This window comes from Nilaparvata lugens, chromosome 5 (genome assembly GCF_014356525.2).
Source record: "Nilaparvata lugens isolate BPH chromosome 5, ASM1435652v1, whole genome shotgun sequence".
NCBI classification, from domain to species: domain Eukaryota; kingdom Metazoa; phylum Arthropoda; class Insecta; order Hemiptera; family Delphacidae; genus Nilaparvata; species Nilaparvata lugens.
In genome coordinates this window covers 65,079,887-65,104,789 of record NC_052508.1, presented here as the reverse complement: position 1 = coordinate 65,104,789, position 24,903 = coordinate 65,079,887, and the positions used below count along the sequence as shown (strand labels likewise).

General features: G+C 33.1%; 2 protein-coding genes across 6 annotated transcripts in view; one reads left to right on the top strand and one right to left on the bottom strand.

The window, feature by feature from the left end:
• LOC111048994 overlaps positions 1-15,330 on the top strand; it is a 29,029-nt gene extending 13,699 nt beyond the window's left edge. For 2 of the 4 annotated variants that reach the window (XR_005571424.1, XM_039429045.1), the window contains exons 2-3: positions 10,429-10,636; positions 14,868-15,330. Coding sequence is in view for 1 of the 4 variants with exons in the window: in XM_039429045.1 (XP_039284979.1) it covers positions 10,429-10,636; positions 14,868-14,879 (220 nt within the window). In the remaining 3 variants the exon portion in view is untranslated. Of the gene's footprint in view, positions 1-10,428; positions 10,637-14,867 lie in introns of those variants that run through there. The other 2 variants (XR_005571423.1, XR_005571425.1) reach the window with 2 other exon arrangements.
• A 127-nt stretch (positions 15,331-15,457) lies between these two features.
• LOC111046273 (SWI/SNF chromatin-remodeling complex subunit SNF5) overlaps positions 15,458-24,903 on the bottom strand; it is a 62,215-nt gene continuing 52,769 nt past the window's right edge. The window contains exons 5-8 of one of the 2 annotated variants that reach the window (XM_022331783.2): positions 21,882-22,223; positions 20,527-20,813; positions 18,480-18,897; positions 15,466-16,506 (exon numbers count right to left, since the gene is read on the bottom strand). In XM_022331783.2, coding sequence (XP_022187475.2) covers positions 18,494-18,897; positions 20,527-20,813; positions 21,882-22,223 — 1,033 coding nt within the window. In that variant the 3' untranslated portion in view covers positions 15,466-16,506; positions 18,480-18,493. Of the gene's footprint in view, positions 16,507-18,479; positions 18,898-20,526; positions 20,814-21,881; positions 22,224-24,903 lie in introns of both variants that reach the window. The other variant, XM_022331784.2, reaches the window with a different exon arrangement.

Sequence of the window (24,903 nt, the reverse complement as noted above, 5' to 3'; positions counted from 1 at the left end):
CAGTTTTTTAGTGTATTAATATATCTGGTTACTGTTATTTTTATGCCGTACTTATAAAATTAGTATTAAAAGTTGTGGGAAAAATTTTTAGGGTTTGTAACTTTTTTGTTATTGTGGTCCTATTGTTTTTGTTGTAGCTGTTTTTGGTATCTTCTCTTCTTCTAGCTTTTCCTTTTTCTTAGCAGATTTGGTTAGTGATATTTGTATACTGTTTCTTCTTTTCCTCAGTAGATTTGGTTAGTGTTATTTGTATACTGTACCGATAAAATTAGTGTTTAGAGTTTGAGGGGTCAACATTTTGTTGTTCTAAGGTTCCATTACTTTTTGTTCTTGCAGTTTTTTTAGTATATTTTTCATCAGTAGATCTGGTTACTGTGATTTTTATACCGTACTGATAAAATTAGTTTTGAATGTTTTAGGGAACATTTTTAGGGTTTGAAAATTGTTTGTTATAGTAGTTCTAATATTTTCGTTCTATAGTGAGGTCCACATTATAATGGCAGTGTTTGATTGGCAATGGTATTGCTATCCTTGATTATCATTCAACAAAGTGGATAATGCTATCTCTTTCTCGCTCTGCTCTGTTGCCAGATCATCTCTCAACAATGTAGAATAAATTAATAGAATCAATAACAATGTAGGAAAATAATTATTTCAAAATATTTCATCTTAACATGAAAATTCATTATGAAATTATTGAAAAATATAATTCCCTGCTTAATAAGATATAATTGATAATTTTAGATGAGAATGAACAATTAATATTACATTAATAAACCTGTATCAGCTACCGCCAAGAAGGCATTTGACCTGTTACATGCAGTATTAGATCGAACGCAAATCGGTTTTATTTAGTGTTAGAGTGTGTTTAGAATGGTAGACAACGTACCGAGAAACTTTAAAAAAGTGCTGAAATTTTTAGGATTCGAAAACTTTTTGTAGAAAAGTGCTGAACATTTTTAGGTTTTGACATTTTTTGTTACAGTGCTTCTATTATTTTTGTTTAGCTGCTTTTTTGGTATCTTCTTCTTTTCCTTAGTAGATTTGGTTAGTGTTATTTTTATACCGTACTGATAAAATTAGTCGAAAATTTAGGTCGAAAACTTTTTGTAGGAAAGTGCTGAACATTTTTTGGTTTTGACATTTTTTGTTACAGTGCTTCTATTATTTTTGTTTAGCTGCATTTTTGGTATCTCCTCTTCTTCTTTTCCTTAGTAGATTTGGTTAGTGTTATTTTTATACCGTACTGATAAAATTAGTGTTAAAAGTTTGAGAGGTCAAAATTTTATTGTTCTGCGGTTCTGTTATTTTTTGTTCTATAGTGAGGACCACGTTATAATGGCAGTGGATAAAGATAAAAGAATAGCGATGCCGATTCTCTGCATTAATTAATTATATTTCCAAACCGTCAAAAAAATAATTGGCATCTTGTGGACCTAGAGAAGGATATTACTCCCGGCTTTGTTGAATGATAGACAAGGATAGTAAGACCAAAGTTGATCAAATACTGTCATTATAACGTGGACCTCACTATAGCAGTTTTTTAGTGTATTTTTCATCAATATATCTGGTTACTGTTATTTTTATGCCGTACTGATAAAATTAGTACTAAAAGTTGTGGGAAAAATTTTTTGGGTTTGTAAGTTTTTTGTTGTTGTGGTTCTATCAATTTTATTCTAGCTATTTTTTGGTATCTTCTCTTCTTCTAGCTTTTCCTTTTTCTTAGCAGATTTGGTTAGTGATATTTGTATACTGTACCGATAAAATTAGTGTTAAAAGTTTGAGGGGTCAAAATGTTTTTGTTCTGTGGTTCATTATTTTTTGTTCTAGCAGTTTTTTAGTGTATTTTTCATCAATATATCTGGTTACTGTTATTTTTATGCCGTACTGATAAAATTAGTATTAAAAGTTGTGGGAAAAATTTTTAGGGTTTGTAAGTTTTTTATGACTGTGGTTCTATCAATTTTATTCTAGCTGTTTTTGGTATCTTCTCTTCTTCTAGCTTTTCCTTTTTCTTAGCAGATTTGGTTAGTGATATTTGTATACTGTACCGATGAAATTAATGTTAAAAGTTTGAGGGGTCAAAATTTTGTTATTCTGAGGTTCCATTATTTTTTGTTTTAGTAGTTTTTTAGTGTATTTTTCATTAGTAGATCTGGTAACTGTTATTTTTATACCGTACTAATAAAATTAGTTTTTAATGTTTTAGGGAACATCTTTAGGGTTTGAAAATTGTTTGTTATAGTGGTTCTAATATTTTCGTTCTATAGTGAGGTCCACGTTATAATGGCAGTGGATAAAGATAAGAGAACAACGTTGCCGATCCTCTGTCTTGTCTATGCCTTCTATAGACGGTAGCTGATACAGGTTTATTGATGTAATATTAACTGTTCATTCTCGTTTAAAATTATCAATTATATGTTATTAAGCCAGAAATTATATTTTTCAATAATTTCATAATGAATTTTAATGATTAAGATGAAATATTTTGATAATTTATTATATTTCTACATTGTTAAAAGAGCAAAGCGAGAAAGAGATAGCGCTATCCGCTTTGTTGGATGATAGACAAGGCTAGCAATACCATTGCTAATCAAACACTGCCATTATAACGTCGACCTCACTCAAGCTGTTTTTTGTTTTTTTTTTATATACAGGGTGATTCATAATTATGGTAAAATATTTTAATACGTGATAGTAGAGGTAAAAATAAGAAAAAAAGTTCATATAAACATATATCCATAAACGCTTCATTAGCGAGCTATACAGGGTAAAGGATTTCGCCCGGAATTCAGTTCCTCTGGTGAAATACACCCATGCTGAATTGTTTGGGGACTAGTTTTTGAAAAATTTATGCTGGATTCATATGGGAAAATATCAGAAAAATTGAATAAAACTAGTCTGGAAGCTGTAGTGTGAGTAGTTTTTGAGAAAAAAGTTTAAATATGCAAAAAATCTAAGTAGAAAAACACAGACTTCTATGTTTGATGCTCAATAACTTTCTTTAATGACCAGTAAACAAATAATTTTTCGCACTAAAAATTGTAGAGAATTTAATTCTGAAAAGAATTATGTAAGCTGTGTTAACTAAATTTAAATAAAAGTTGAATAAAATGTATTCCTATGTAGTACATTACACCACAAAAATTTGCTGTTTTATGAGGAGAGAACTGATAACTCATAAGTTGTAGCTGATTGCAAATAAAATATTCGGTTTTTTATGAAAAGTTTTTTTTATATGAAAGTAGCATATCTAGATGACATTAAACTTATACCAAAAGACTAGTTGATTATGCCATTAAGCCTGGGAGGAAGCTCAAACAGAAGTAGATGATCTCCTATGATTCCTGCCCAAATGTTTACTGAAAACTGATGTTGTGGAAGATTAGGATTGATGGCATGAGGAATCTCAGCTGCCCAAATATGTTGGTTGTGGACGTTAACGATAGCTGTTCTTGTAGAGTGTGCCTCGTCAGTAAATAAAACGGTTGTTAAAAAGTTTGGGTAAACAAGTTTTACTAAAAACAATAGGCAAATACCAGCACAGGGAATACAGTCTCGTGGCAATAGAGTATGAACTTTCTGGAGGTGGTATGGATGTAATTGTTGCTATTTTAGTATCCTTCAAATAATGGATTGATTCACATTAAACTGCTCTGACAATTCTCTCGTGCTCTTCTCTGGTTGTTCATAAATTTCATTAAGAACTTGTTCTTCTAACTCAACAGTCATAGTAGATCGGGGTCTGCCTGCATAAATGTGCTCTTTGGATATTAAAGGATCTGTTTCAGACAGACGTTGATGAATAGTGGCAAAAAACCTTGAACTTGGACATACTTGGTTAGGAAAGTTCTCTTGATACAAACGTCTTGCTTCAGTACTATTACAGTTGTGTCCCATTCCATACATTTAATGCATGTCAGCTAATTCGGAGTATGAATAATGTCTAAGATTACCTGCCTTTTTCAAAAGTTAACACTTAACACAAAAGCAAAGTGGAATGGTTACTAATAACTGATTAATAGATTAAACAAAAAACACAGCGCGGTTACAGTAGGCCTAACTTACAGTTTGTTTTTTTCTGTTCAACAGTGAGCTAAAATATTCCTGAAAATAATTTTCAGCTGATAATTGCTTTTAAATATTTTCTCATTTAAAACATAATAAATCAGCTGTTTTGGAACAGCTGTTATTAAAATCCATGTTTTATTTGCAATCAGCTACAACCTATGAGTTATTAGTTCTCTCCTCATAAAACAGCAAATTTTTGTGGTGTAATGTACTACATAAGAATACATTTTATTCAACTTTTATTTGAATTTAGTTTACACAGCTTACATAATTCTTTTCAGAATTGAATTCCCTACAATTTTTATTGCGAAAAATTATTTGTTTACTGGTCATTAAAGAAAGTTATTGGGCATCAAACGTAGAAGTCTATGTTTTTCTACTTAGATTTTCTGCATATTTCAACTTTTTTCTCAAAAACTACTCACACTACAGCTTCCAGACTAGTTTTATTCAATTTTTCAGATATTTTTCCATATGAATCTAGCATAAGTTTTTCAAAAACTAGTCCCCAAACAATTCAGCATCGGTATATTTCACCAGAGGAGCTGAATTCCGGGCTAAATCTTCCACCCTGTATAGCTCGCTAATGAAGCGTTTATGGATATATGTTTATATGAACTTTTTTTCTTATTTTTACCTCTACTATCACGTACTGAAATATTTCACCATAATTATGAATCACCCTGTATATATCTTTTCTTCTTCCTTTAGCTTCTTCTTTTTCTCGGTAGATTTGGATGGTGTTATTTTTATACCGTACTGATAAAATTAGTGTTGAAAGTTCCAGGGTTTCAGGGAATATTTTTAGGGTTTAAAAATTTTCCGTCACAGTGGTTTTATTGCTTTTATTCTAGGGTACACAAAATTTTGTGTTTCTGTGGTTCTATTATTTTTGCTCTAGTGGTTTTCTAGTATATTTTCCATCAGTAGATTTGATCAGTGTTATTTTTAAAACGTACTGTTGAAAGTTATAACTGTTAAAGTTATTTTAATTATTACTAAATGAAAATCCCAATTAAATTCTGTAAATCATCCCGAAGACTTCTGCTACTGCACATATTGACAACAGGGTAAACAGCTAGATGGAAATTTGATGAGTGCTACTATACAAAAATTATTTGTCAGCCCAAGAATTTGATTATTTATTTGATTTTTTCGATTATTTTCCCGGGCTGACGAATAGTTTTTGTATATAGTGAGGTCCACGTTATAATAGCAGTGGAGAAAGATACTATCTGCCTTAATTAATTATATTTCTACATCGTCAAAAACAGATTTGGCTTCTTTGTGGAGCTGGAAAAGGATAGTACTACCTGCTTTGTCGAACGATAGACAAGGATAGCAACATCAAAGTTTATCAAATACTGTCATTATAACGTGGACCTAACTATAGTAGCACTCATCAAATTTCCATTTAGCTGTTTACCCTGTTGTCAATATTTGCAGAAGCAGAAGTCTTCGGGGTGATTTACAGCATTATTAAATTGCGATTTCCGTTTAAAAAAAATAATTCATTAATTAGCATCAGAACAAATGCAACTTCCAATTTATTTAAAGTTATTTTTATAACGTGTAATTAGTGTTTAGAGTTTTTAGGGTATACAAATTTGTGTTTCCACGTTTCTCTAGTGTTTTTTCTAGCAGTTTTTTAGTATATTTTTCTCAGTACATTATTGGTTGGTGATATTTTCATCAATATTCTACTTGTGTGTTAAATACTACCAAAAACGTTTCTTAGTAGATTTTTCTCATAAGATTTGAATATCGGGGCACCGAGCTTCGCTCGTCATTTTTATTTATTGATAAACAAAACACAATTATTTAAATGATCGTGTTTATATTTTACAGCTGCCTATACGTCAGCTTATGTATTTCGGGAATGCGATATTTTGATTTTCCACAGAATCACTCGCTCACTTTCTACTATCCACAGACGACGAAAGTCTCAGCTGTTTCAGCCAAGGATGAATTATCCTTTTAATGTCGTTCAACGAGTTTTCCCAAGGATGAGAACTAGTGCAATCCAATATTCATACCATAAAGATACTATGTTCCAAGTTTCGTGAAAATCGTTAGAGCCGTTTTCGAGATCCGTTGAACATAAATAACCAGATATACTAGTAGTTCTGTGAACAGTAGACCTCGCGCTCAGTAAGTTACGTTGACCTGTTGTTTTGTTTTCTCAAAAATTAATAGATAATTTAAAATATCTAGAAAAAATCCTACATAAACATAGAGCTTTCTGTCCTATCGTACCGTGACGTGTCGTCCCGGAATGTGAGTGTGAGCGTTGTTATCAGGTCTGGCTGCAACTGTCTACATCTACAACGTTGATTGAAAGATACATTTTCAAGATGTTCGATGTTATTGAACGGGTAGTATAGTCCACTAGACAGCTGATTTTTGATGAATAATTCTATAGTCTGATTTTTACTCCAATATTGGCGTATGAAGGAGGCTCCTTTTTCCTTTTATATTATCCTTGAAATGCGAATTTTCCAAAAAACCTTGTATATACGTCGACGCGCAATTTATGAAGGAACATACCTATCAAATTTCATGAAAATCTATTACCGCGTTTCGCCGTAAATGCACAACATATAAACATTTAAACATTAAGAGAAATTCCAAACCGTCGACTTGAATCTTAGACCTTACTTCTCTCGGTCAAAAAATGTTCAGATAACCAGATATAAAAATATAAACAGATATACAGAAATTGCTCGCTTAATATAATAGGATATCATCTACTTTGAAGATAGGATCAATCAGACTATAGAATTATTCATAATCAATCAGCTGACAAGTGGATTATTCATTGCATGCAGTAAACAGATGTCTGGCCGTGTCTATTTCTATAAGGTGGGGTTTCAATATTTTTTATGATGCGTGCCCATCAGTATCAATATTCTCACATTTGAAAAACAAATTTAATATGTGATTGAAAATAAAAATAAAATGATTAAATGAACTGAATAATGCCGGATAATCTAAAATATTCTTGATTGGATAAAATTAATTTTAATATAGTTGAGAAATATTTTTATCAGATTGAAAGATTATCACGAACTGGATAAATCATCGTATGGGATAGAAATTCAAACGTGAACTGAGTTTATTAACATAGGCGAGTTTTTGATCTAGGAGAAAACAAATAACAGTTTTAAAGAGTAAATTATGATTCAACTGAAATCAACTAGAACAGGTGACATCAGATACTTGTGGATGAGAAAACTGCGTGAGGTCTACTGTTCACAGAACTACCAGTTTCACTGTTCACTGTTCGAATCCAGCTTTAGAGTTTTGTCTTCCTGAGAATGGGAGACATAGATTTTAAAGTTGATTAACAAGTACCTAATTACGTTAATTTTCTTTGGTATATTTTGTAAAGCTAATTATCCATCCATGAATAAATTTAGTGAAACAAGCACAATAATTTGGAGATAATTAATCATTCTCAGTCTAGATCATCTAGAATGTTAACTTTTAATTTTTATTTTTTTTAGTATATTCTAGTTCTATTTCAAGATGCGCTAAAACAGAGCGTCCTCCCTCTCTCTCTCTCCCACTCACCCTCTCTCTCTTTCTCTCTTTCTCTCTCTCTCACACTCTCTCTCTCTCTCTCTCTCATTCACTGTCACTTTGTGCTTGGTTACATCTATTGTTCTTTTCGAAGATGGATCACTAGTTGAAAGTGGTTATGCGTAAATTTAAATAAAATTTTACTCCTGATTGAACTTTTTATTTATTGGTCTCAGACGTAGTTGAGCAGTGTACTAGAATGGAGCTCTCTGGATATACAAAACTTTTATTTATTTATTCAAAATGGAGTGTTTTTTGATGGTTATTCTGGGTGAGTAGCTCAAAATTTCTTATCTGAATCATTTTTATCCAACCCATAGAAATTCTATTGATGACAAGCTTACCCGGCGAACTTCGTATCGCCAAAAGTCAATGTATCTCATGTCACACTTGACTTTATTTGCTGTATCATGAAATATATCTGACAATCAATATTTTTATTTACATCTCAATACGGACCTCCTATGTGCTTAAAACTGCCGTTTTAATACCAGTAAACAATTTTATCACAGAGTGACGTGTTTATTACAGCTGGTAAGTTCATATGCTAAATCATATTATCACAACATGATCTTGAATCATGATGATCTTCCCGTTCCACGTTAGCTGCTCGACCAACAATTTCGAAAACATGGTCTGTAAGATGGATTAATATATGATTATTATTAGCCCCCCTATTAAAATTTCTGGTCAGAAACCATCCCCAATATTTACACAACATATTCCCAAAGTTTCATGCCGTTCAGTCAAGTAGTTTTCGAGTTTATAGGGAACAAACAAGCGAACAAACTAACACACATTTTTATATAAATATAGAGATTATGTTCGTCAATGTCGAGCAGAAAACGTTAAATTTTCGACATAAAGGTAACTTTTACAAGAAATAAGTGAGTGGTGAAACGAGAAAGTTTCTTAGAAAAAATTGAAATTTTCTGTCCGATTGTCAAAAGTCGCCGAAAGATCGTATTTTGGTCTCCAATGAATTTTAAAGTTGGTAGAGCGGCTGCATGGTATACTAAATTGTATACTAAGTGTCGGTTTTTGCTCGGGATTAAGCTAAGTTCAGAACTTTAAACATCTGGAGTCAGAAAATTGGCTCTGAAACGCGCCGTGGTCGTAGTTTTTATTATAATCGTTATTTTCTCATTTCTATAATTGGAAATGTTTTTCCTTGAAGAAATGAAACATTTGTTGTTGGTTATCCATCTTGTTTCCACTATTATTATTACTATTAAATTTTGTAAAACTTTAATAGTAAAATGAAACATTCTTAAATAATTCAAAATAACTGAAACTTAACACTCTTTTCTCTTTAGTTTGTGTCCAATTTTCTAGTTTTTCGAAATTTAATTCAAACGTGAACTGCGACTACGCCCTGTTTCGGAAAGCCAATTTTCTGACTCCAGCTGTTTAAAGTCTAGAACTTAACCAAATCCCGAGCTCGGAAACCGGCCCTAAAAGGTAGGAGAACTTGAAATTTTGCATATAGATTCTTAATTTACCAAGGATATTGGTATGATGATTATAGGCCTATTTTGAATTATTCAAGGTTTCAGTAGGTCAAGTTTTCAGTTTGTCAAGTTTCTATCAAACCCTTGCGGAGCACGGGTTACGTGCTAGTTTTCAATATTTATAATCATCTGGCTTGCAGTCACTGAACTTTCAAGCGTTCTGTATTTTGGTTTTGTTGGTCCCAGCTATTGATAGCAAATGGTGGCACACCATTCAGCCGCTATCCTTGACTTTGAAACTCCTGAAAGGCCAAAATATGGTCTTTCGAGTACGTTTGACAATAATTGCAAAATGAATTTCAATTATTTTTGAGAAACATAATTCAAATTGATCGAGTTATTAATCTTAAAAGAGATTAAAGTTATTAATTTTAATCTCAGTTGAAATTTATTTCAATTATTTCTGAGAAACTTTCTTGCAAGTTTCCAGATTGTCGAAAATTCCATATTTTCTGCTCGAAATATCCCAATATTGACGAACATAATGATCAATTAAAAAATAACTTTAGGTCGGATAAAGATGATCCAGACTCCGATAGAAAGTAGACATTCTCCCTGCTAATTTGATACAAAAATATTGTCAAAATGGTAATTTTTATCTAATTATAGTTTCCAGCATGTCAAAAATGTGATGTTTCCTGCTCAAAATGTCCCGACATTGACGAACATAATCATCAATTAAAAAATAACTATAGGTCGGATAAAAATGATCCAGACTCCAATAGAAAAATGAAATTCACCCCATTATTTTGATAGGTTATTCTTACAAAAATATTGACAAAATTGTAATTTTCTTCCAAAATGAGTTCCACGTTATAAATGCAGTGTTTGATTAGCAATGGTATCGACATCCTTGTCAATCATTCAACAAAGCGGAAAGCACTATCTCTTCCTCACTTTGCTCGGTTGCCAAATCTTCTTTTAACAATGTAAAATTGATAATTAATTTTCAAAACATTCCATCTTAATTATGTTGTATTTAATAATATAATTCATAATAAAATAAATTTGATTATTTTAAACGAGGATGAACAATTAATATTACATCAATAAACCTGCATCAGCTACCGTCTATAGAAGTCATTGACAAGACAGAGGATCAGCAACGTTGTTCTCCTATCTTTCTTCAATGCCATTATAACGTGGACCTCACCATAAATAACCTATAGAAAGGAGACATTCTTCCCGTTTTTTTGATATAATATTCTTACAAAAATATTGACAAAATTGAATTTTTTATCTAATTTTATTTCTCTTTTCCCAGGATAGAGCAGTCTCAGCCATTCGTAAGCCAGGAGGAGATACGAGACGAAGAAGAGGGTGACGAAGGAGAGGAGAATTCGATTGAAAGGAAAATCGATCTATCAGCTGTGGCGATCACATCTGTGAAGGAGAGGAGAAAACCTCCGTTGAAGGAGGAGGAGGCAAAATGCGAGATAAAGAAGGCAGAGAGAAAAGGACTGATAGCTCAGGTCAGTTTTGAAAAAAATTTTTTACTTTCCTTGCCCTATTACCTAACGTCAGGTACACTAGCGTCAGGTGATCAATTTTCATAACGACAAGGAAAGTTGTGTGAGTGGGCCGCAGCAGATTTTTTTGGCTTTTGAGGCTGTGCAAAGGCTAAAAAAAAACTTTCTACTGGTGATATTTCTCAATGTTTTTCAATTTGTATATCATCAAGCCATCAAAATTTTCTCAGAAGAACATTCTTTCCCGAACGTTACTTTTTGAGATATGAGCGCCTAAAGTTTAAATTTTTGGGACAGAACATAATATCTAATTCGGTAAGAGATAAATCTATGATATTCATGGTATTTTTGATTGAGTAAAACAAAAAAATTTTGAAAAAATCTATTTTTGAGTAAGTTATTCAATTTACCAAAAAAAAGTTATTTTCAGTCATTTTTAGTTAATTGAATAACTTTCTCAAAAATTTATATTTTAGGAAACTTTTGTTTCACTCAATCAAAAATACCATGAAGAATTTATGCTCTGAATCTCATGGATTCATCTCTTACCGAATTTGAAATGTTTGGTCCCAAAAACTTAAACTTTGAGCACCCATATCTCAAAAAAGAGGCCTACTAATCAGAAAAAAAATGTTTTCCTGAGAAAACTCTTTTATTTTGATGGCTTCATGATATTCAAATCAAAAAACCTTGAAAAATATCACCAGTAGAAAGTTTATTTTCAGCCTTTGCACAGCCTTAAATAGAGATTGTCTTGTCAAGAAACTTTTTTTTACATAGGGTGATTATTTACTTTAAAAAGTGATATTTACGTTACAAAGTTATATTTACAAGAAGTGACATTCACTGCATCAAGATCTCAGTTAATCAAGAATCAGCCCGGGTAGGTTATGTAGTGAGGTCCACGTTATAATGGCAGTGTTTGATTATCCTTATCTATCATCTAACAAAGCGCATAGAGTGCTTCTCGCTTTGCTCTGTTGCCAGATCGTCTTTTAACAATGTAGAGTTGATAATTATCAATTAACAAAATTTTAATTATGAAAATTCATTATGAAACTATTGTTTAATAAAATATAATAGATTGTTTTAAATGAGAAAGAACAGTTATTAATATAACATTCATACAGAGATGCTCTATCTAATCACACTAAATTGAGATAAATTCCCAGAGGAATGCAAAAATTTCTCTCACAAAGGCCAAGTTGCACGAAAGCCGGTTAAATTTTAACCTGATTAACTTCACGTGAACCAAATCAGAGAAGACCATTTCAAAAAGATGGATCTACTGGAATTAATCAGGATTGAAAATAACCCGGCTTTTTTGCAACCGGCACTAAGTACCTGATTGAATGATTACAAAAGTTCAACAGCTGAGTCATAATTTTGACACAGTCACACACACATGAACTCACTCACTCACTTCCATCACCAACAGACGACAAAATAATTATTATCAGCTGTTTTTCCAAGGATGAATAATAGTTATCCTTTTAATGTCCTTCAGCGAGTTTTCCCAGGGATGAGACCTAGTGCAATCGAATCTTTATATTATAAACCTACTATGTTCTGAGAATCGTTAGAGCCGTTTTCGAGATCTGGTGCAATACAAACATATAAACTTCTAAACATCCAAACATCTACGACATCTCTCGTATACATCCAAACATCTCTCGTATATATATATAAAAGCGAAATGGCACTCACTCACTCACTGACTGATTGACTGACTCACTCACTCGCAGAACTAAAAATCTACCGGACCAAAAACGTTCAAATTTGGTAGGTATGTTCAGTTGACCCTTTAGAGGCGTATTCCGGTGAAATACAAACATATAAACATCTAAAAATCCAAACATCTAAGCATATAAACATTATAAACAGATGTTGCTCGTTTAATAGTATAGGATATGTAGTGAGGTCCACGTTATAATGGCAGTGTTTGATTATCCTTATCTATCATCTAACAAAGCGCATAGAGTGCTTCTCGCTTTGCTCTGTTGCCAGATCGTCTTTTAACAATGTAGAGTTGATAATTATCAATTAACAAAATTTTAATTATGAAAATTCATTATGAAACTATTGTTTAATAAAATATAATAGATTGTTTTAAATGAGAAAGAACAGTTATTAATATTACATTAATAGACCTGTATCTGCTACCTTCTATAGAAAGCGTTGACGAAACAGAGGATCGGCAACAGGTTTCTCCTATCTTTCTCCACTGCCATTATAACGTGAACCTCACTATATATATGCAAAATGTGAAGTTAATCAGTTGAGTAGTTGAGACGTGATGATGCGTCGTTCGTGAATTTCCTATCCCGTACGTCTATAGAAGGCATTGACAAAACAGAGGATCGGTAACGGGTTTCTCCTATCTTTCTCCACTGCCATTATAACGTGGGCCTAAATATTTATGTATGCAAAATTTCAAGTTAATCAGTTGAGTAGTTGAGACGTGATGATGCGTCATTCATAAATTTCCTATCCTCTACGTGTCTAGCCTTGAACAAGTGAAAAGAAATTAAATTTTTGAAGAGAAATGCAGATTCATTATCTGGAAATGAATCTTTATCTTTCATCGATAAAACTTTTTCACTCCGAGTTTAATCATTCACGACGTTAGAGTAGTCTACTTGGTATTCTGCAAACGATAAAAATGATCATAATTCTTGTAATTAAAATGATCATATCGTGATATTTGCTATGTTGGCTAAGATTAGCTAGAGCTTAGCTTAATCTTTAGCTCGGAAATGGGCCCTTATTCTAAACTGGCATGTAACCCGTGCTCCGCAAGGGTCGAATAAAAACAAGACAAACTACAAACTAAAAGTGATGAAATCTTGAAGATTTGAAAATAGGCCTGTAACCTTCCTCAGTAAATAAAGAATCTAATATCGGGGACCGAGCTTCGCTCTGGAATACAAAATCATAAAAAATTTATTCCAAAAAAAGAAATTATAAAAACATTTATAACATTCATACAGAGATGCTCTATCTAATCACACTAAATTGAGATAAATTCCCAGAGGAATGCAAAAATTTCTCTCACAAAGGCCAAGTTGCACGAAAGCCGGTTAAATTTTAACCTGATTAACTTCACGTGAACCAAATCAGAGAAGACCATTTCAAAAAGATGGATCTACTGGAATTAATCAGGATTGAAAATAACCCGGCTTTTTTGCAACCGGCACTAAGTACCTGATTGAATGATTACAAAAGTTCAACAGCTGAGTCATAATTTTGACACAGTCACACACACATGAACTCACTCACTCACTTCCATCACCAACAGACGACAAAATAATTATTATCAGCTGTTTTTCCAAGGATGAATAATAGTTATCCTTTTAATGTCCTTCAGCGAGTTTTCCCAGGGATGAGACCTAGTGCAATCGAATCTTTATATTATAAACCTACTATGTTCTGAGAATCGTTAGAGCCGTTTTCGAGATCTGGTGCAATACAAACATATAAACTTCTAAACATCCAAACATCTACGACATCTCTCGTATACATCCAAACATCTCTCGTATATATATATAAAAGCGAAATGGCACTCACGATCCCTGTCCATTTTTGATACCTAACAATCCCGGGATTTTTCAGCATCAATCCCGGGATTTTCGGGATTGTAAACCTGAAATTGTGAATCATATTTTTCCAAAAAACAATTCAATATTGAATTCATTTACGGTGATGAATATGAGTTTTTATAACTAATTTATTGTTCCAAGTATTTGACTAATTTATTCTACAGGCACAGCCTACAGTTGCATATATATAATATCGATTGTATACTATACTCTTTACTGGATTTATAGAATTCGCATTATCAGTTCGCATAAATGGCAGAATGGTTGTTGATCGGTTTTTATGTCTCTACACTTGTTTCTGTCTACACAGCACCACAATTTATTACCAGTCTAGACGGCGCAATATTTGCAATAGTGCTGCTGGCATTTCCTTGAAATGCAATCCGAACTTCGAAAAGACTTCATAAATCAGAAAGCACTAACGATTCACTCTCTGTCTAATTATTCCTCTTCTCTCCTCTTTCTCTATCATTAGTAGAATATCTAGTTGGAGTAAATATTATAGTTGGTTCTACGAAATTTCATTTAGTAGTGTAGTGGTTCAGCTTTCGCATTGTTTGGTCGGTATGGCGTTACGGTTTACAAAAAGTATTCTATTTTATTATTAATTCAAGTGTTATTAATTCACTTTACAGTATTTGACGTAATTAAAGTGTGAACTCTATCCCGTCCTGATGAAGGATAGAAATGCTTTTGTTCTACATAAAAAAGACTCTGATGAGTTATCTTGCTTTCCTCAGTTCTAACTATCATCTAGGATACAGCAATTTTAAGGTAGGACATAAAATTAAACAGTTACTCCTAATCTTGAAAACATTTATAGAAATAGAATGTTCAATTTTAATATTATTCCCCAGTTTTTTTTTTCATTTTAATAATAGCCTCTCCCTCTTTAATGGGCCCTTTTTCATCTCCACACACTGTTACTGAACATCTAATTGGGAGGAACGATTGGTTAAAAAATGCATCAAACTGATTTTTGCCAATCCCGGGATCAGTCCCGGGATCCCGGGATTGATATTGGATAATCCCGAAATACCGGGATTGGAAATCAGTCCCGGGATTGACATCCCTACTCCCCACTGATGTATCATCACCCACCCTGATAACATACAATCCCCTTGTCCCATCAGAGTAGGTGAGAATCATTGAGGTAGAGTAAAATCTTTATTCAAATGTAATCATGAAATTTGTGGTGTTATTATTCTACTAAAGAAAAAATACATTGGATCAATAAAATTTTATTTGAATTCCATCAATCCCGAATGTTTTCGGTTAACACAATCATTTTTTATTTACATCTACAAAAATATCTTTTCTGTTTTTGTTACAAGGCTAAATGTACAAAAGTTTGATTCTTATAACAGGGAACATACCAACATAAGTATATTGCATCTCTAATCTGTTTGCAGCAAAGTAAAACTGGAAACTATTCTTCATTATTCAAAGTAGATTTTCCTAAATAGAATTATGATTGAGAGTATTTGCAAGAATAAGTGTTAACTCAGAAGTTATAAGATAATAAAACTAAAACTTAATAAGTTTGTGGAGGCTACAAAATAAGAATAAATAGCCTAGAACAGTTTACAATATTTTTTTTCCAAAAAGTGAACATTTTTCTTCAAATTTGGAATAATCTTTCAGAGTCCTACATAAAGAACAGTTTACAATATTTTTTCTGTAACGTGAACATTCTCCTTTAAATTTAGATTAATCTTTTACATTTTCATCTAAAAACAGTATTTTCAAGCAACAAAGTAAAACTGGAAACTATTCTTCATTATCCAAAGTAGATTTTCCTAAATAGAATTATGATTGAGAATAGTTGCAAGAATAAGTGTTAACTCAGAAGTTATAAGATGATAAAACTAGAACTTAATTAGTTTGTGAAGGCTACAAAAGAAGAATAAATAGCCTAGAACAGTTTACAATATTTTTTTTCCAAAAAGTGAACATTTTTCTTCAAATTTAGAATAATCTTTCAGAGTCCTAAATAAAGAACAGTTTACAATATTTTTTCCAAAAAGTGAACATTTTCCTTCAAATTTAGATTAATCTTTTACATTTTCATCTAAAAACAGTATTTTCAATCATTTAAAAGTTTCAAAGCAATGCTTAATAACTTTTATGTATCAAGAAGCTTAAATTTAGGGTATTAAAATTAATGTGGTCATTTTTTCCTTTAGCAGGAACAATCACAGGCACATCTTCGAACTCTCTTCTCGCGCTTGTGGAACACACTGTCCACACTTCGGATCGAACGTGGTTGAACAACTGAAAAAAGAGACAAATGTTTTCAGAATATTGCAAAAATTGAATAAACTAACATTCCATAAATTCTAATAGTTATATGTGCAACTAGTGCGCAAAGTGACAGTTTGCTGCACCGAAAGAAAGGCGAGGGCGGAATGGTTTCTTGAGTGCAGCAGAGGAACTTTGCGCACGTATTTCACATTAAGTTTTTCCTACAGTTACCATTGAATATGAAAAGTGGGTAATTATGGGTAAAATTGCCTGAAATCCATCAAATGTTTTTCTGTGTAATTTTATTATTGATAAAAACCTTAATCCTAAAATCCTAAAGTCCTCGTTGTCCTTGGTTATAATATATAGGTACTTAATAATTAGCGCGTTGTGCTTCGTTGCACCTCTGCTCACTATAGCAGCCCAGTCACTGTTACCAACTTCATTTTGATTTTGCTGCACTATTGCTCCATATAGCCTACTAAGTATTTTGCGTTGCCATGTTGCAAATCTGGAGTGCAGAAAAATTTTTCCCGCACTAGAGCGGAAAAGTGATTCTTTGCGTTCTATAAAGATTTTATAAAATAAAATTTTCCTACAGTTACGTTGAAAAGTGGCCATTGCTGCACTGATTACAGAACGCAATGAATCACTCTAGTGCGGGAAAATTTTTTTCTGCACTCCAGATTTGCAACATGGCAACGCAAAATAGTTAGTAGGTTATATGGAGCACCAGTGCAGCAAAATAAAAATGAAGTTGGCAACTGTGACTGTGGTGCACGTTATAATAATATTAAGGACACCGAGGACAGCGACATGAGTGACAGCCGCCCCTTCATTCAAACACTACTACATTATTCAATTTGACAATAAATTAAGGTTTTTATTAATAATAAAATTACACAGAAAAACATTTGATGCATTTCAGGCAATTTTACCCATAATTACCCACTTTTCATATTCAATGGTAACTGTAGGAAAAATTTAATGTGAAATACGTGCGCAAAGTTCCTCTGCTGCACTCAAGAAGCCATTCTTTAAGCATTCAAGTAAACGTTTCTTTCGGTGCAGCAAACTGTCACTTTGCGCACTAGTTGCACAAATAACTATTATTCTATCAAATGTTGATTACATATACTGATGTTACTAACGTGAATTCATTATCTTAAATTTGAATCTTTTGGAGCATATTAGTGAACCATGTATTATTATTATTTTAAAACAAATTTGCGTACATTTTGAGAATATGCATGGGAGTTATGTTGGCATCACATTTAAGAATATGCATATAAGAGTTATGTGAGTTGATTTTTGAAACATATTTGTCCACATTTTAAGAATATGCATAGCAGTTATGTGGGCAGAAAATTATATTTGAGAATATGCATACGAGTTATATGGGCATCACACTTAGAAAAAACTACAATTTTACATCAATTTGCTTTTTTTTGTTTGATTGTAACTTGAAAATAGATTGTTTCATCTCGTAATCATGTTTCAAGGATATGATATAGGATAGGATTAGGCTATTATAAGGATATGTTATCATCCATCACCAATAAGTACATAAAAAAAATCACTGTTGATTGATGCAAGCATGCTCCGTGATACAGAACCGTCACCAGTTTGTACAAGTGCAGTTTTCCAATATTAATTGACAAGAAATAGTAATCATCATTATATAATATTATGCTCATCACCAAGAGACAAAGTCAAAAAGTTGATCACAATACATGAATGAAAGGTTCTGTTTAACAAGATGCAAACTGAGATATTGATATTAAATGAAAACATCCAATGTAGGTTCCATATGTAGCTACCAGCAACAGCCTATTCTTCATTCTTTGAATGTTGGTACATTTTCAAATTACAAACATGTATTAAGTATGATCTATGTGTTGAAACCGTCAACAACTCAACATAATTGCGGAGTTGAAGGTTCAAACACAATTATTTAAACAGTAGAAAAGACTTACAAGTTCATGATTTTCTTGTAACTGTACCTAGATATTTTTCCTTAGTCATCACAATGCTTTCCTCCCTTTTGTAGACAGTTGTCATCAAAATCGTCAGCGTCCGATCCATTTTCAAATATGACCTCGTTGATATCATCGAAACCATTCATAAGGAAATCTTCCAGATTGAATGGCATTGAATCAGTTTTGTCGACAAATTGATTAGCTTTTTCGAAAACCTCCATATCATCATTGTTGTTTACGTTGAAAAATGGAAGACCAGTAATTTTGAAATTGAATTTGAATGGGAAATCGGGTAGAGAGTCGAAAATTGAAGTGAGTCCTCTAGTTAGGTCACTTGGTTCCATGAATGTTTGGTCTGGAGTGTTGAAGAAGAATCGAGCAATTGACACTCGTTTCACCGGCTGCAATAGATCGTCGAGTTCGTCGAAGACTTCAGAAGGTGCTGGATAGATAGACAAACAAGTGGTTAGGCAAAACATGCAGACAAATAAAACAGAAAAATATGTTAATTTGATATAAATTAGTTATACAGAGAAGGATCATGCTTCATATTATTTTCAAACAAATAGAAGATTTCAATCTTGAAAAATCATCATTTTCAATAGGGAATAGTGAATTTCCTACATGCTTTTGATATTTTTCCATTCTCGTAGCATTTATAAAGCAGTGAGATATGTTAAGTCTGTTGAATTATTATTGTTTGCAAGTGAAATATTGTTGATATTTAGATAACAGTCAGTAAGAAACCTATTATAGCATAGATGTGTGCTAAGCCTAAGTTATCTCTTCCACCATTTTTGTAAAACATTACTACAAGAAAAGTATGAGTTGATCAAGAAGGCAATATTTTGTTTTAATTTGAAAGCACTGCTAGTGTGTTGCCATGTTTTTACAAACTTTACAACTTCCTCCACCTCCATTACCAATTTCATAAACTTATTGTTCCTTCACCAGCATTACTATAACTACTACAGTATTGAATAAAAAGAATAAATAGCCTATATGAAGAAAACGCAGATTGTAACTATCACCACCTTAGATTGATAGATATAGAGATTTAGGGCCGTGTTTATGGACGATTCTTGAGAACATACTTGGACAAGCATGCTTCGTTAAGGCTGAGCAAAGGCTAAAAATAAACTTTCTACTGGTGATATTTTCAAAGATTTTTGATTTGTATATCATGAAGCTATCAAAATGAAAAAGGTTTCTCAGGAAAACATTTTTTTCCGATCATTACTTTTTGAGATATGAGCGCCTAAAGTTTAAATTTTTGGGACAGAACATTTCAAATTCGATAAGAGTCTGATCCATGCGATACAGATGATAAATTCTTCACGGTATCGTTGACTGAATAAAACAAAAATCTTTTGAAAATATCAATTTTAGAGAAAGTTATTCAATTACCCAAAAATGAACAAAAATAACTAAAAGTAATTTTTAGTAAATTGAATAACTTTCTCAGAAATCGATATTTTCAGAAATTTTTGTTTTATTTAATCAAAATTACCATGAAGAATGCATCCTCTGAATCTCATCCTCTTATCTCTTACCGAATTTGGAATATTCTGTCCCAAAAATTCAAACTTTAGGCGCTCATATCTCAAAAAGTAATCATAAAAAAATGTTTTCCTGAGAAAACTTTTTCATTTTGATAGCTTGATGATATAAAAATCGAAAAACTTTGAAAAATATCACCAGTGGAAAGTTTATTTTCAGCCTTTGCACAACCTTAACCAATCACAAAGATTTTAATACGGTAGCTATAGTAGAGTCGTTCTGTTTGGCTGCTATATGCAACTGACGCGTTGGCTGAGAGAGCTTTTAAGAATCGTTCATGAATTACAGCCCTAAGCCTGCTTAAAGAGCAACTGGGTGATGAAATCCTGAGAAAATCTATGGTTCATCCAAGTCTTTTGCTAGTGCATCACACGCTTCCAATGTGTTATTCCAGTGTATAATATTATAAGAAGCCTTCATACATTAGAGCTTCCTAGAAGCACTGAGGAAGAACAAAGTTCCTCCTTTTTTCTGTGCAAGAACATTTTTTTTCTAGATTAGCAGTACTCACAGTGAGGTCTTGGCTGTTCAACCTCATTGGCTGCAGCGGCTAGGGCAATGGGACCTTGACCTTGTTGCTGCATCACGTGAACGGGCAGCCTCTGGAAGGGCGGTGGTGGGGGGCGCACCATGTCGCTGGGTACGGGGTGGTCTCCCCTCAGGTGCATTTCGCTGGCCACGGGGTGTTCACCCCTCATGTGCATGGCACGACCCTCGATCGGAATCACATGCTCTTCAGTGCGAGCGATGATGTGGATCGGCTCGTTTCCTGATTCGCTCATGCTTTCCTGGGCGATCCTGGTTACATAGTAAAATGTACATATTATTGCGAATTAATTAACATAAAATAAACATACAATTGTCTTTTTTCTTTTAGGCTACTCTTGAATATAGATAAAAATAAAAATATAACTTGGCATCATATAGCCGAAACATGTTGTGACTAAACCATTTTAAAAATGGTACTTAGATTTCTATTTTTATTTATAATAAACTTACAATCTTGAAATTCCTGAAGGTTTCCTTCCTTCCAAATTCCTTGAGATTCCTGAATTGCTCCAATTTTCCCCAAGGCTCGCCACTAACGGTATAACATGTATGATAGGCATGTTCATGAACACACATGTTAATCATGCATGTTTTGTCATCAGCAAGAGGTTTCTAACATAAACTGAACTACGAATAGCAATGAATAAACCACTGAAAAATCACAAGTTATAATGATAGAAAAATAATTTAACCTCAAAGAGAGCAGCAGAGAAAATATGAATAAGAAAAAATCGGTGTTGCATAACTTAACCTCAAAAAAATTTGCTGAGAGCCTTTTGCTGTGATGACAACAATGTATGACAAGATGTGTATCATGCATGTCCTATTGTAACAAGTTGTTTGAGGTGAAGCATGGTAGGATTTATTTATCTGGTGCGAATGTTCAGAGGCATCTGGTTGAGCAAGATTCATTATTGGTTTAATCTGGCTGAACATTATTATCTCAGTGAAAATAATATAATTATCTGTCTCATTAATATCCCTCATTATAGTATGTACAAATTCACTTCAGACTTGGATGAATATGCAGCGCAGAGAAATGGTGGGAGATCAGCCAATTACAGTGATTAATAAAGTCATAGGTAGAAGCGCGGTTGCCTATTTGTCAGTCGTCTGACTGCTTTTAGACAAGAAACTTAGCATGTGTAGCATGAGCACATGAACAGTCACTAGAAGTTGGAGAACGCTGGCCGCTTCAAAACGGCAACATCGCGCCTCTGTATCCCTCCCGCTGTATGCTTTCTCTGCTGCGCATGTCCATCCCAAGTAGTAATAAATTCATATTGTTTGAGGTGAACCATAGAAGGATTTGCTCACCTGGTAAGGATGTTGAGTGGGATCTGGTTGAGCGAGATGGGCTGTGGGGCGGACTGCTGTTGCTGTTGCTGGGGTGGGGCCATCATGTGGGGCTGCTGGTGGAGGTGGGATGGCATCATGTGCATCTGTGGGTGTGGGCCTTGGTGCATGGGCATGTGCTGGGCATGTGGGGGCATCTGCTGCTGCTGCTGCTGCTGTGGGCTCATCATGTGTTGGTGCATGGGTCCATGGTGCTGACCACCCATTGGCATGGGCATGCCCATTGGCACTGGGCCTCCCTGGTGCATCTGCATGGGCACTGGTACAACCACTGGTGTTCCCATTGATTCCATTGGCACGTGTCTGAAATTAGCCAATCATAGTAATATTAATCGTTGATGAATGAATGAATTTATAAGATGGCTGAAATATGATAGGCTAGAATGAGATATCATGTAACAATCACTATAGTGAGATCAAGGTTATAATGGCAGTGAAGAAAGGTAGGAGAGCAACGTGCCAATCCTGTTTTGTCAATGCCTTCTATAGACGGTAGCTGATACAGGTTTATTGATTCAATATTAACTGTTCATTCTCGTTAAAAATAATCAATTACCGTATATTTTATTAAGCAAGAAATTATATTTTCCAATAACTTCATAATAAATTTTCATAATTAAGATAAAATATTTTGTTAATCAATCATCAATTCTACATTTTTAAAAGACGATCTGGCAACAGAGCAAAGCGAGAAAGAGATAGCGCTATCCGCTTTGTTGAATGATAGACTAGGATAGCAGTACCATTGCTAATGGAATACTGCCATTATAACGTGGACCTCACTATATAGTAGCTTTGATTATTAGAAATATTTATTGAATATTTAAAATCATTTCAATGATCACTTGTAAATCCTTTACATAGCTTTCCACTTCGGTAGAAATTTCATAGTTACGAACAAGTAATTTCGACAAAAATTGTTGGCTACAATGAAAATCTTTGTGAAACACTTGTTCGTAACAAGCAAATCACTTGTAAACTTGTAGAAATTCATTGTAACTACAAGTTTACAATTCTGCTTTTGTGAAACGCTAGTAATCAGCTGTTCTCCAAAACCATGGTTGGCAACAAGACTTGTAACCTACTTTGTACCTTTGGGAAACGGGCCCCTGAAGTTGTTTAGGATTCCATTGGCACGTGTCTAAAATGAACCAATTGTAGTAAATTAATCATAATTGATGAATGAATCAATTTATTAAATGGCTGAAATATGATAGGCTAGAATGAGATATCATGTAGCATTGTAGCAATCACTATCAAAGACTGTTAATGAGTGTAGAATCACTTCATCTACCACAATGAATAATGATAAGAATCCCTAAAGTATAGAAATATAGATATACAGTTCAAGCCTGAACAAACTAGGTAATTAAGTATTGCTCTGAAATGTTATATTTTCCTATTACAATGCAGTCTCCAAAATTACTGAGTATATGAGCTTAGAGAAAAGATGGCATCAGAAGATATTCCATGGTAAAGGCCACCTTTCTTTAGCATGTCATCTTTTCTCTATGGTATGAGTAACTCGGTTGTATTACTGAGTTACTCAGAGAATAACTGGTAACCAAGTACAAAGACAATAATATTAAGGTTGCTGTATGTTGATGAACAAAAATTGATGAAAGAAAAAAAATGTGATAATCAGGAAAGCGGTACGTAGAAGCGTAGAACTGAGTTGAGTACCGTTTAGCCGTATTTCTATTTGAAATAAAGGACAGTGCAACAAAACCAGTCTATTGAAATTGAAACAAAGAACAATAATATGGGTGAATTGCATAACTGATTTCACGGACACCTGCCATGTTATTTCATTGGTTGGAATATTCTCAACAGAAATTAACGCCATTGTATGTTGGTAAGCGGCTGTTGCAAATAAATGGACTAGATACTGTGTTCCGGTAGTTGATAATAATTATTGTTGGAGCTATTATCAGACTTCCTGGTGTTAGAAATGAGGCGAACAAAACAATAGACACTATTGTCAGAGACAAATAATACAAGTAACGGTATCTTTTCTCCAAGATATCATCTTGAAATTTCATGTCTTCTCATTACTATAGTATCTGAAAGGTAGCAACTACCTTTCAGTATGGTTTGCTATATTATATTAGCTATATTTATATTTGCTATATAAACTATTGTCAGAGACAAATAATACAAATAACGGTATCTTTTCTCTATGATATTATCCTGATATTTTTTTCATTAGGTACTGTAGTATCTGAATGGTTGCTGTTTATTGATGAACGAAATTTGATGAAGTGGAATAGATAGAAAACTTCAATATCAGAAAAGCAGTAGAACTGAGTTGAGTACCGTAAGCCGTATTTCTATTTGAAATAAAGGACACTGCAGCAAAACCAGTCTATTGAAATTGAAACAAAGAACAATAATATGGGTGAATTGCATAACTGATTTCACGGACACCTGCCATGTTATTTCATTGGTTGGAATATTCTCAACAGAAATTAACGCCATTGTATGTAGGTAAGCGGCTGTTGCAAATAAATGGACGAGATACTGTGTTCCGGTAGTTGATAATAATTATTGTTGGAGCTATTATTACACTTCCTGGAGTTGGAAATAATGCGAACAAGATCATAACAATTGTGAATAATCATAATTTGAGCATGGAGGTGTTGTAATTTCTAACCTGAATTATTTAATTGCTCTGACTATGTGTCGATAATAGCTTGAATAAAATTTGAGATTTAAGCTTTATCCTCTTCAATAGAATGTATCAATGAATCTCATAATTTTATTAATAGAAATGATAAAGCAAGGATGTGTAGACCAAGAATAATTAAAAATCATATTTAACATTATATTTTCTAATCATTCTATCATTTTAATGGATTGTGTTTTGTGTATCATCATTGAATAGATTTTAAATATTAGCGAACTGAGAAAATTGTTTTTTTTTTCAAAATTATTATGATTAGTTTAACATACCGCCATTACATTATCAGATTAAATGTGAATA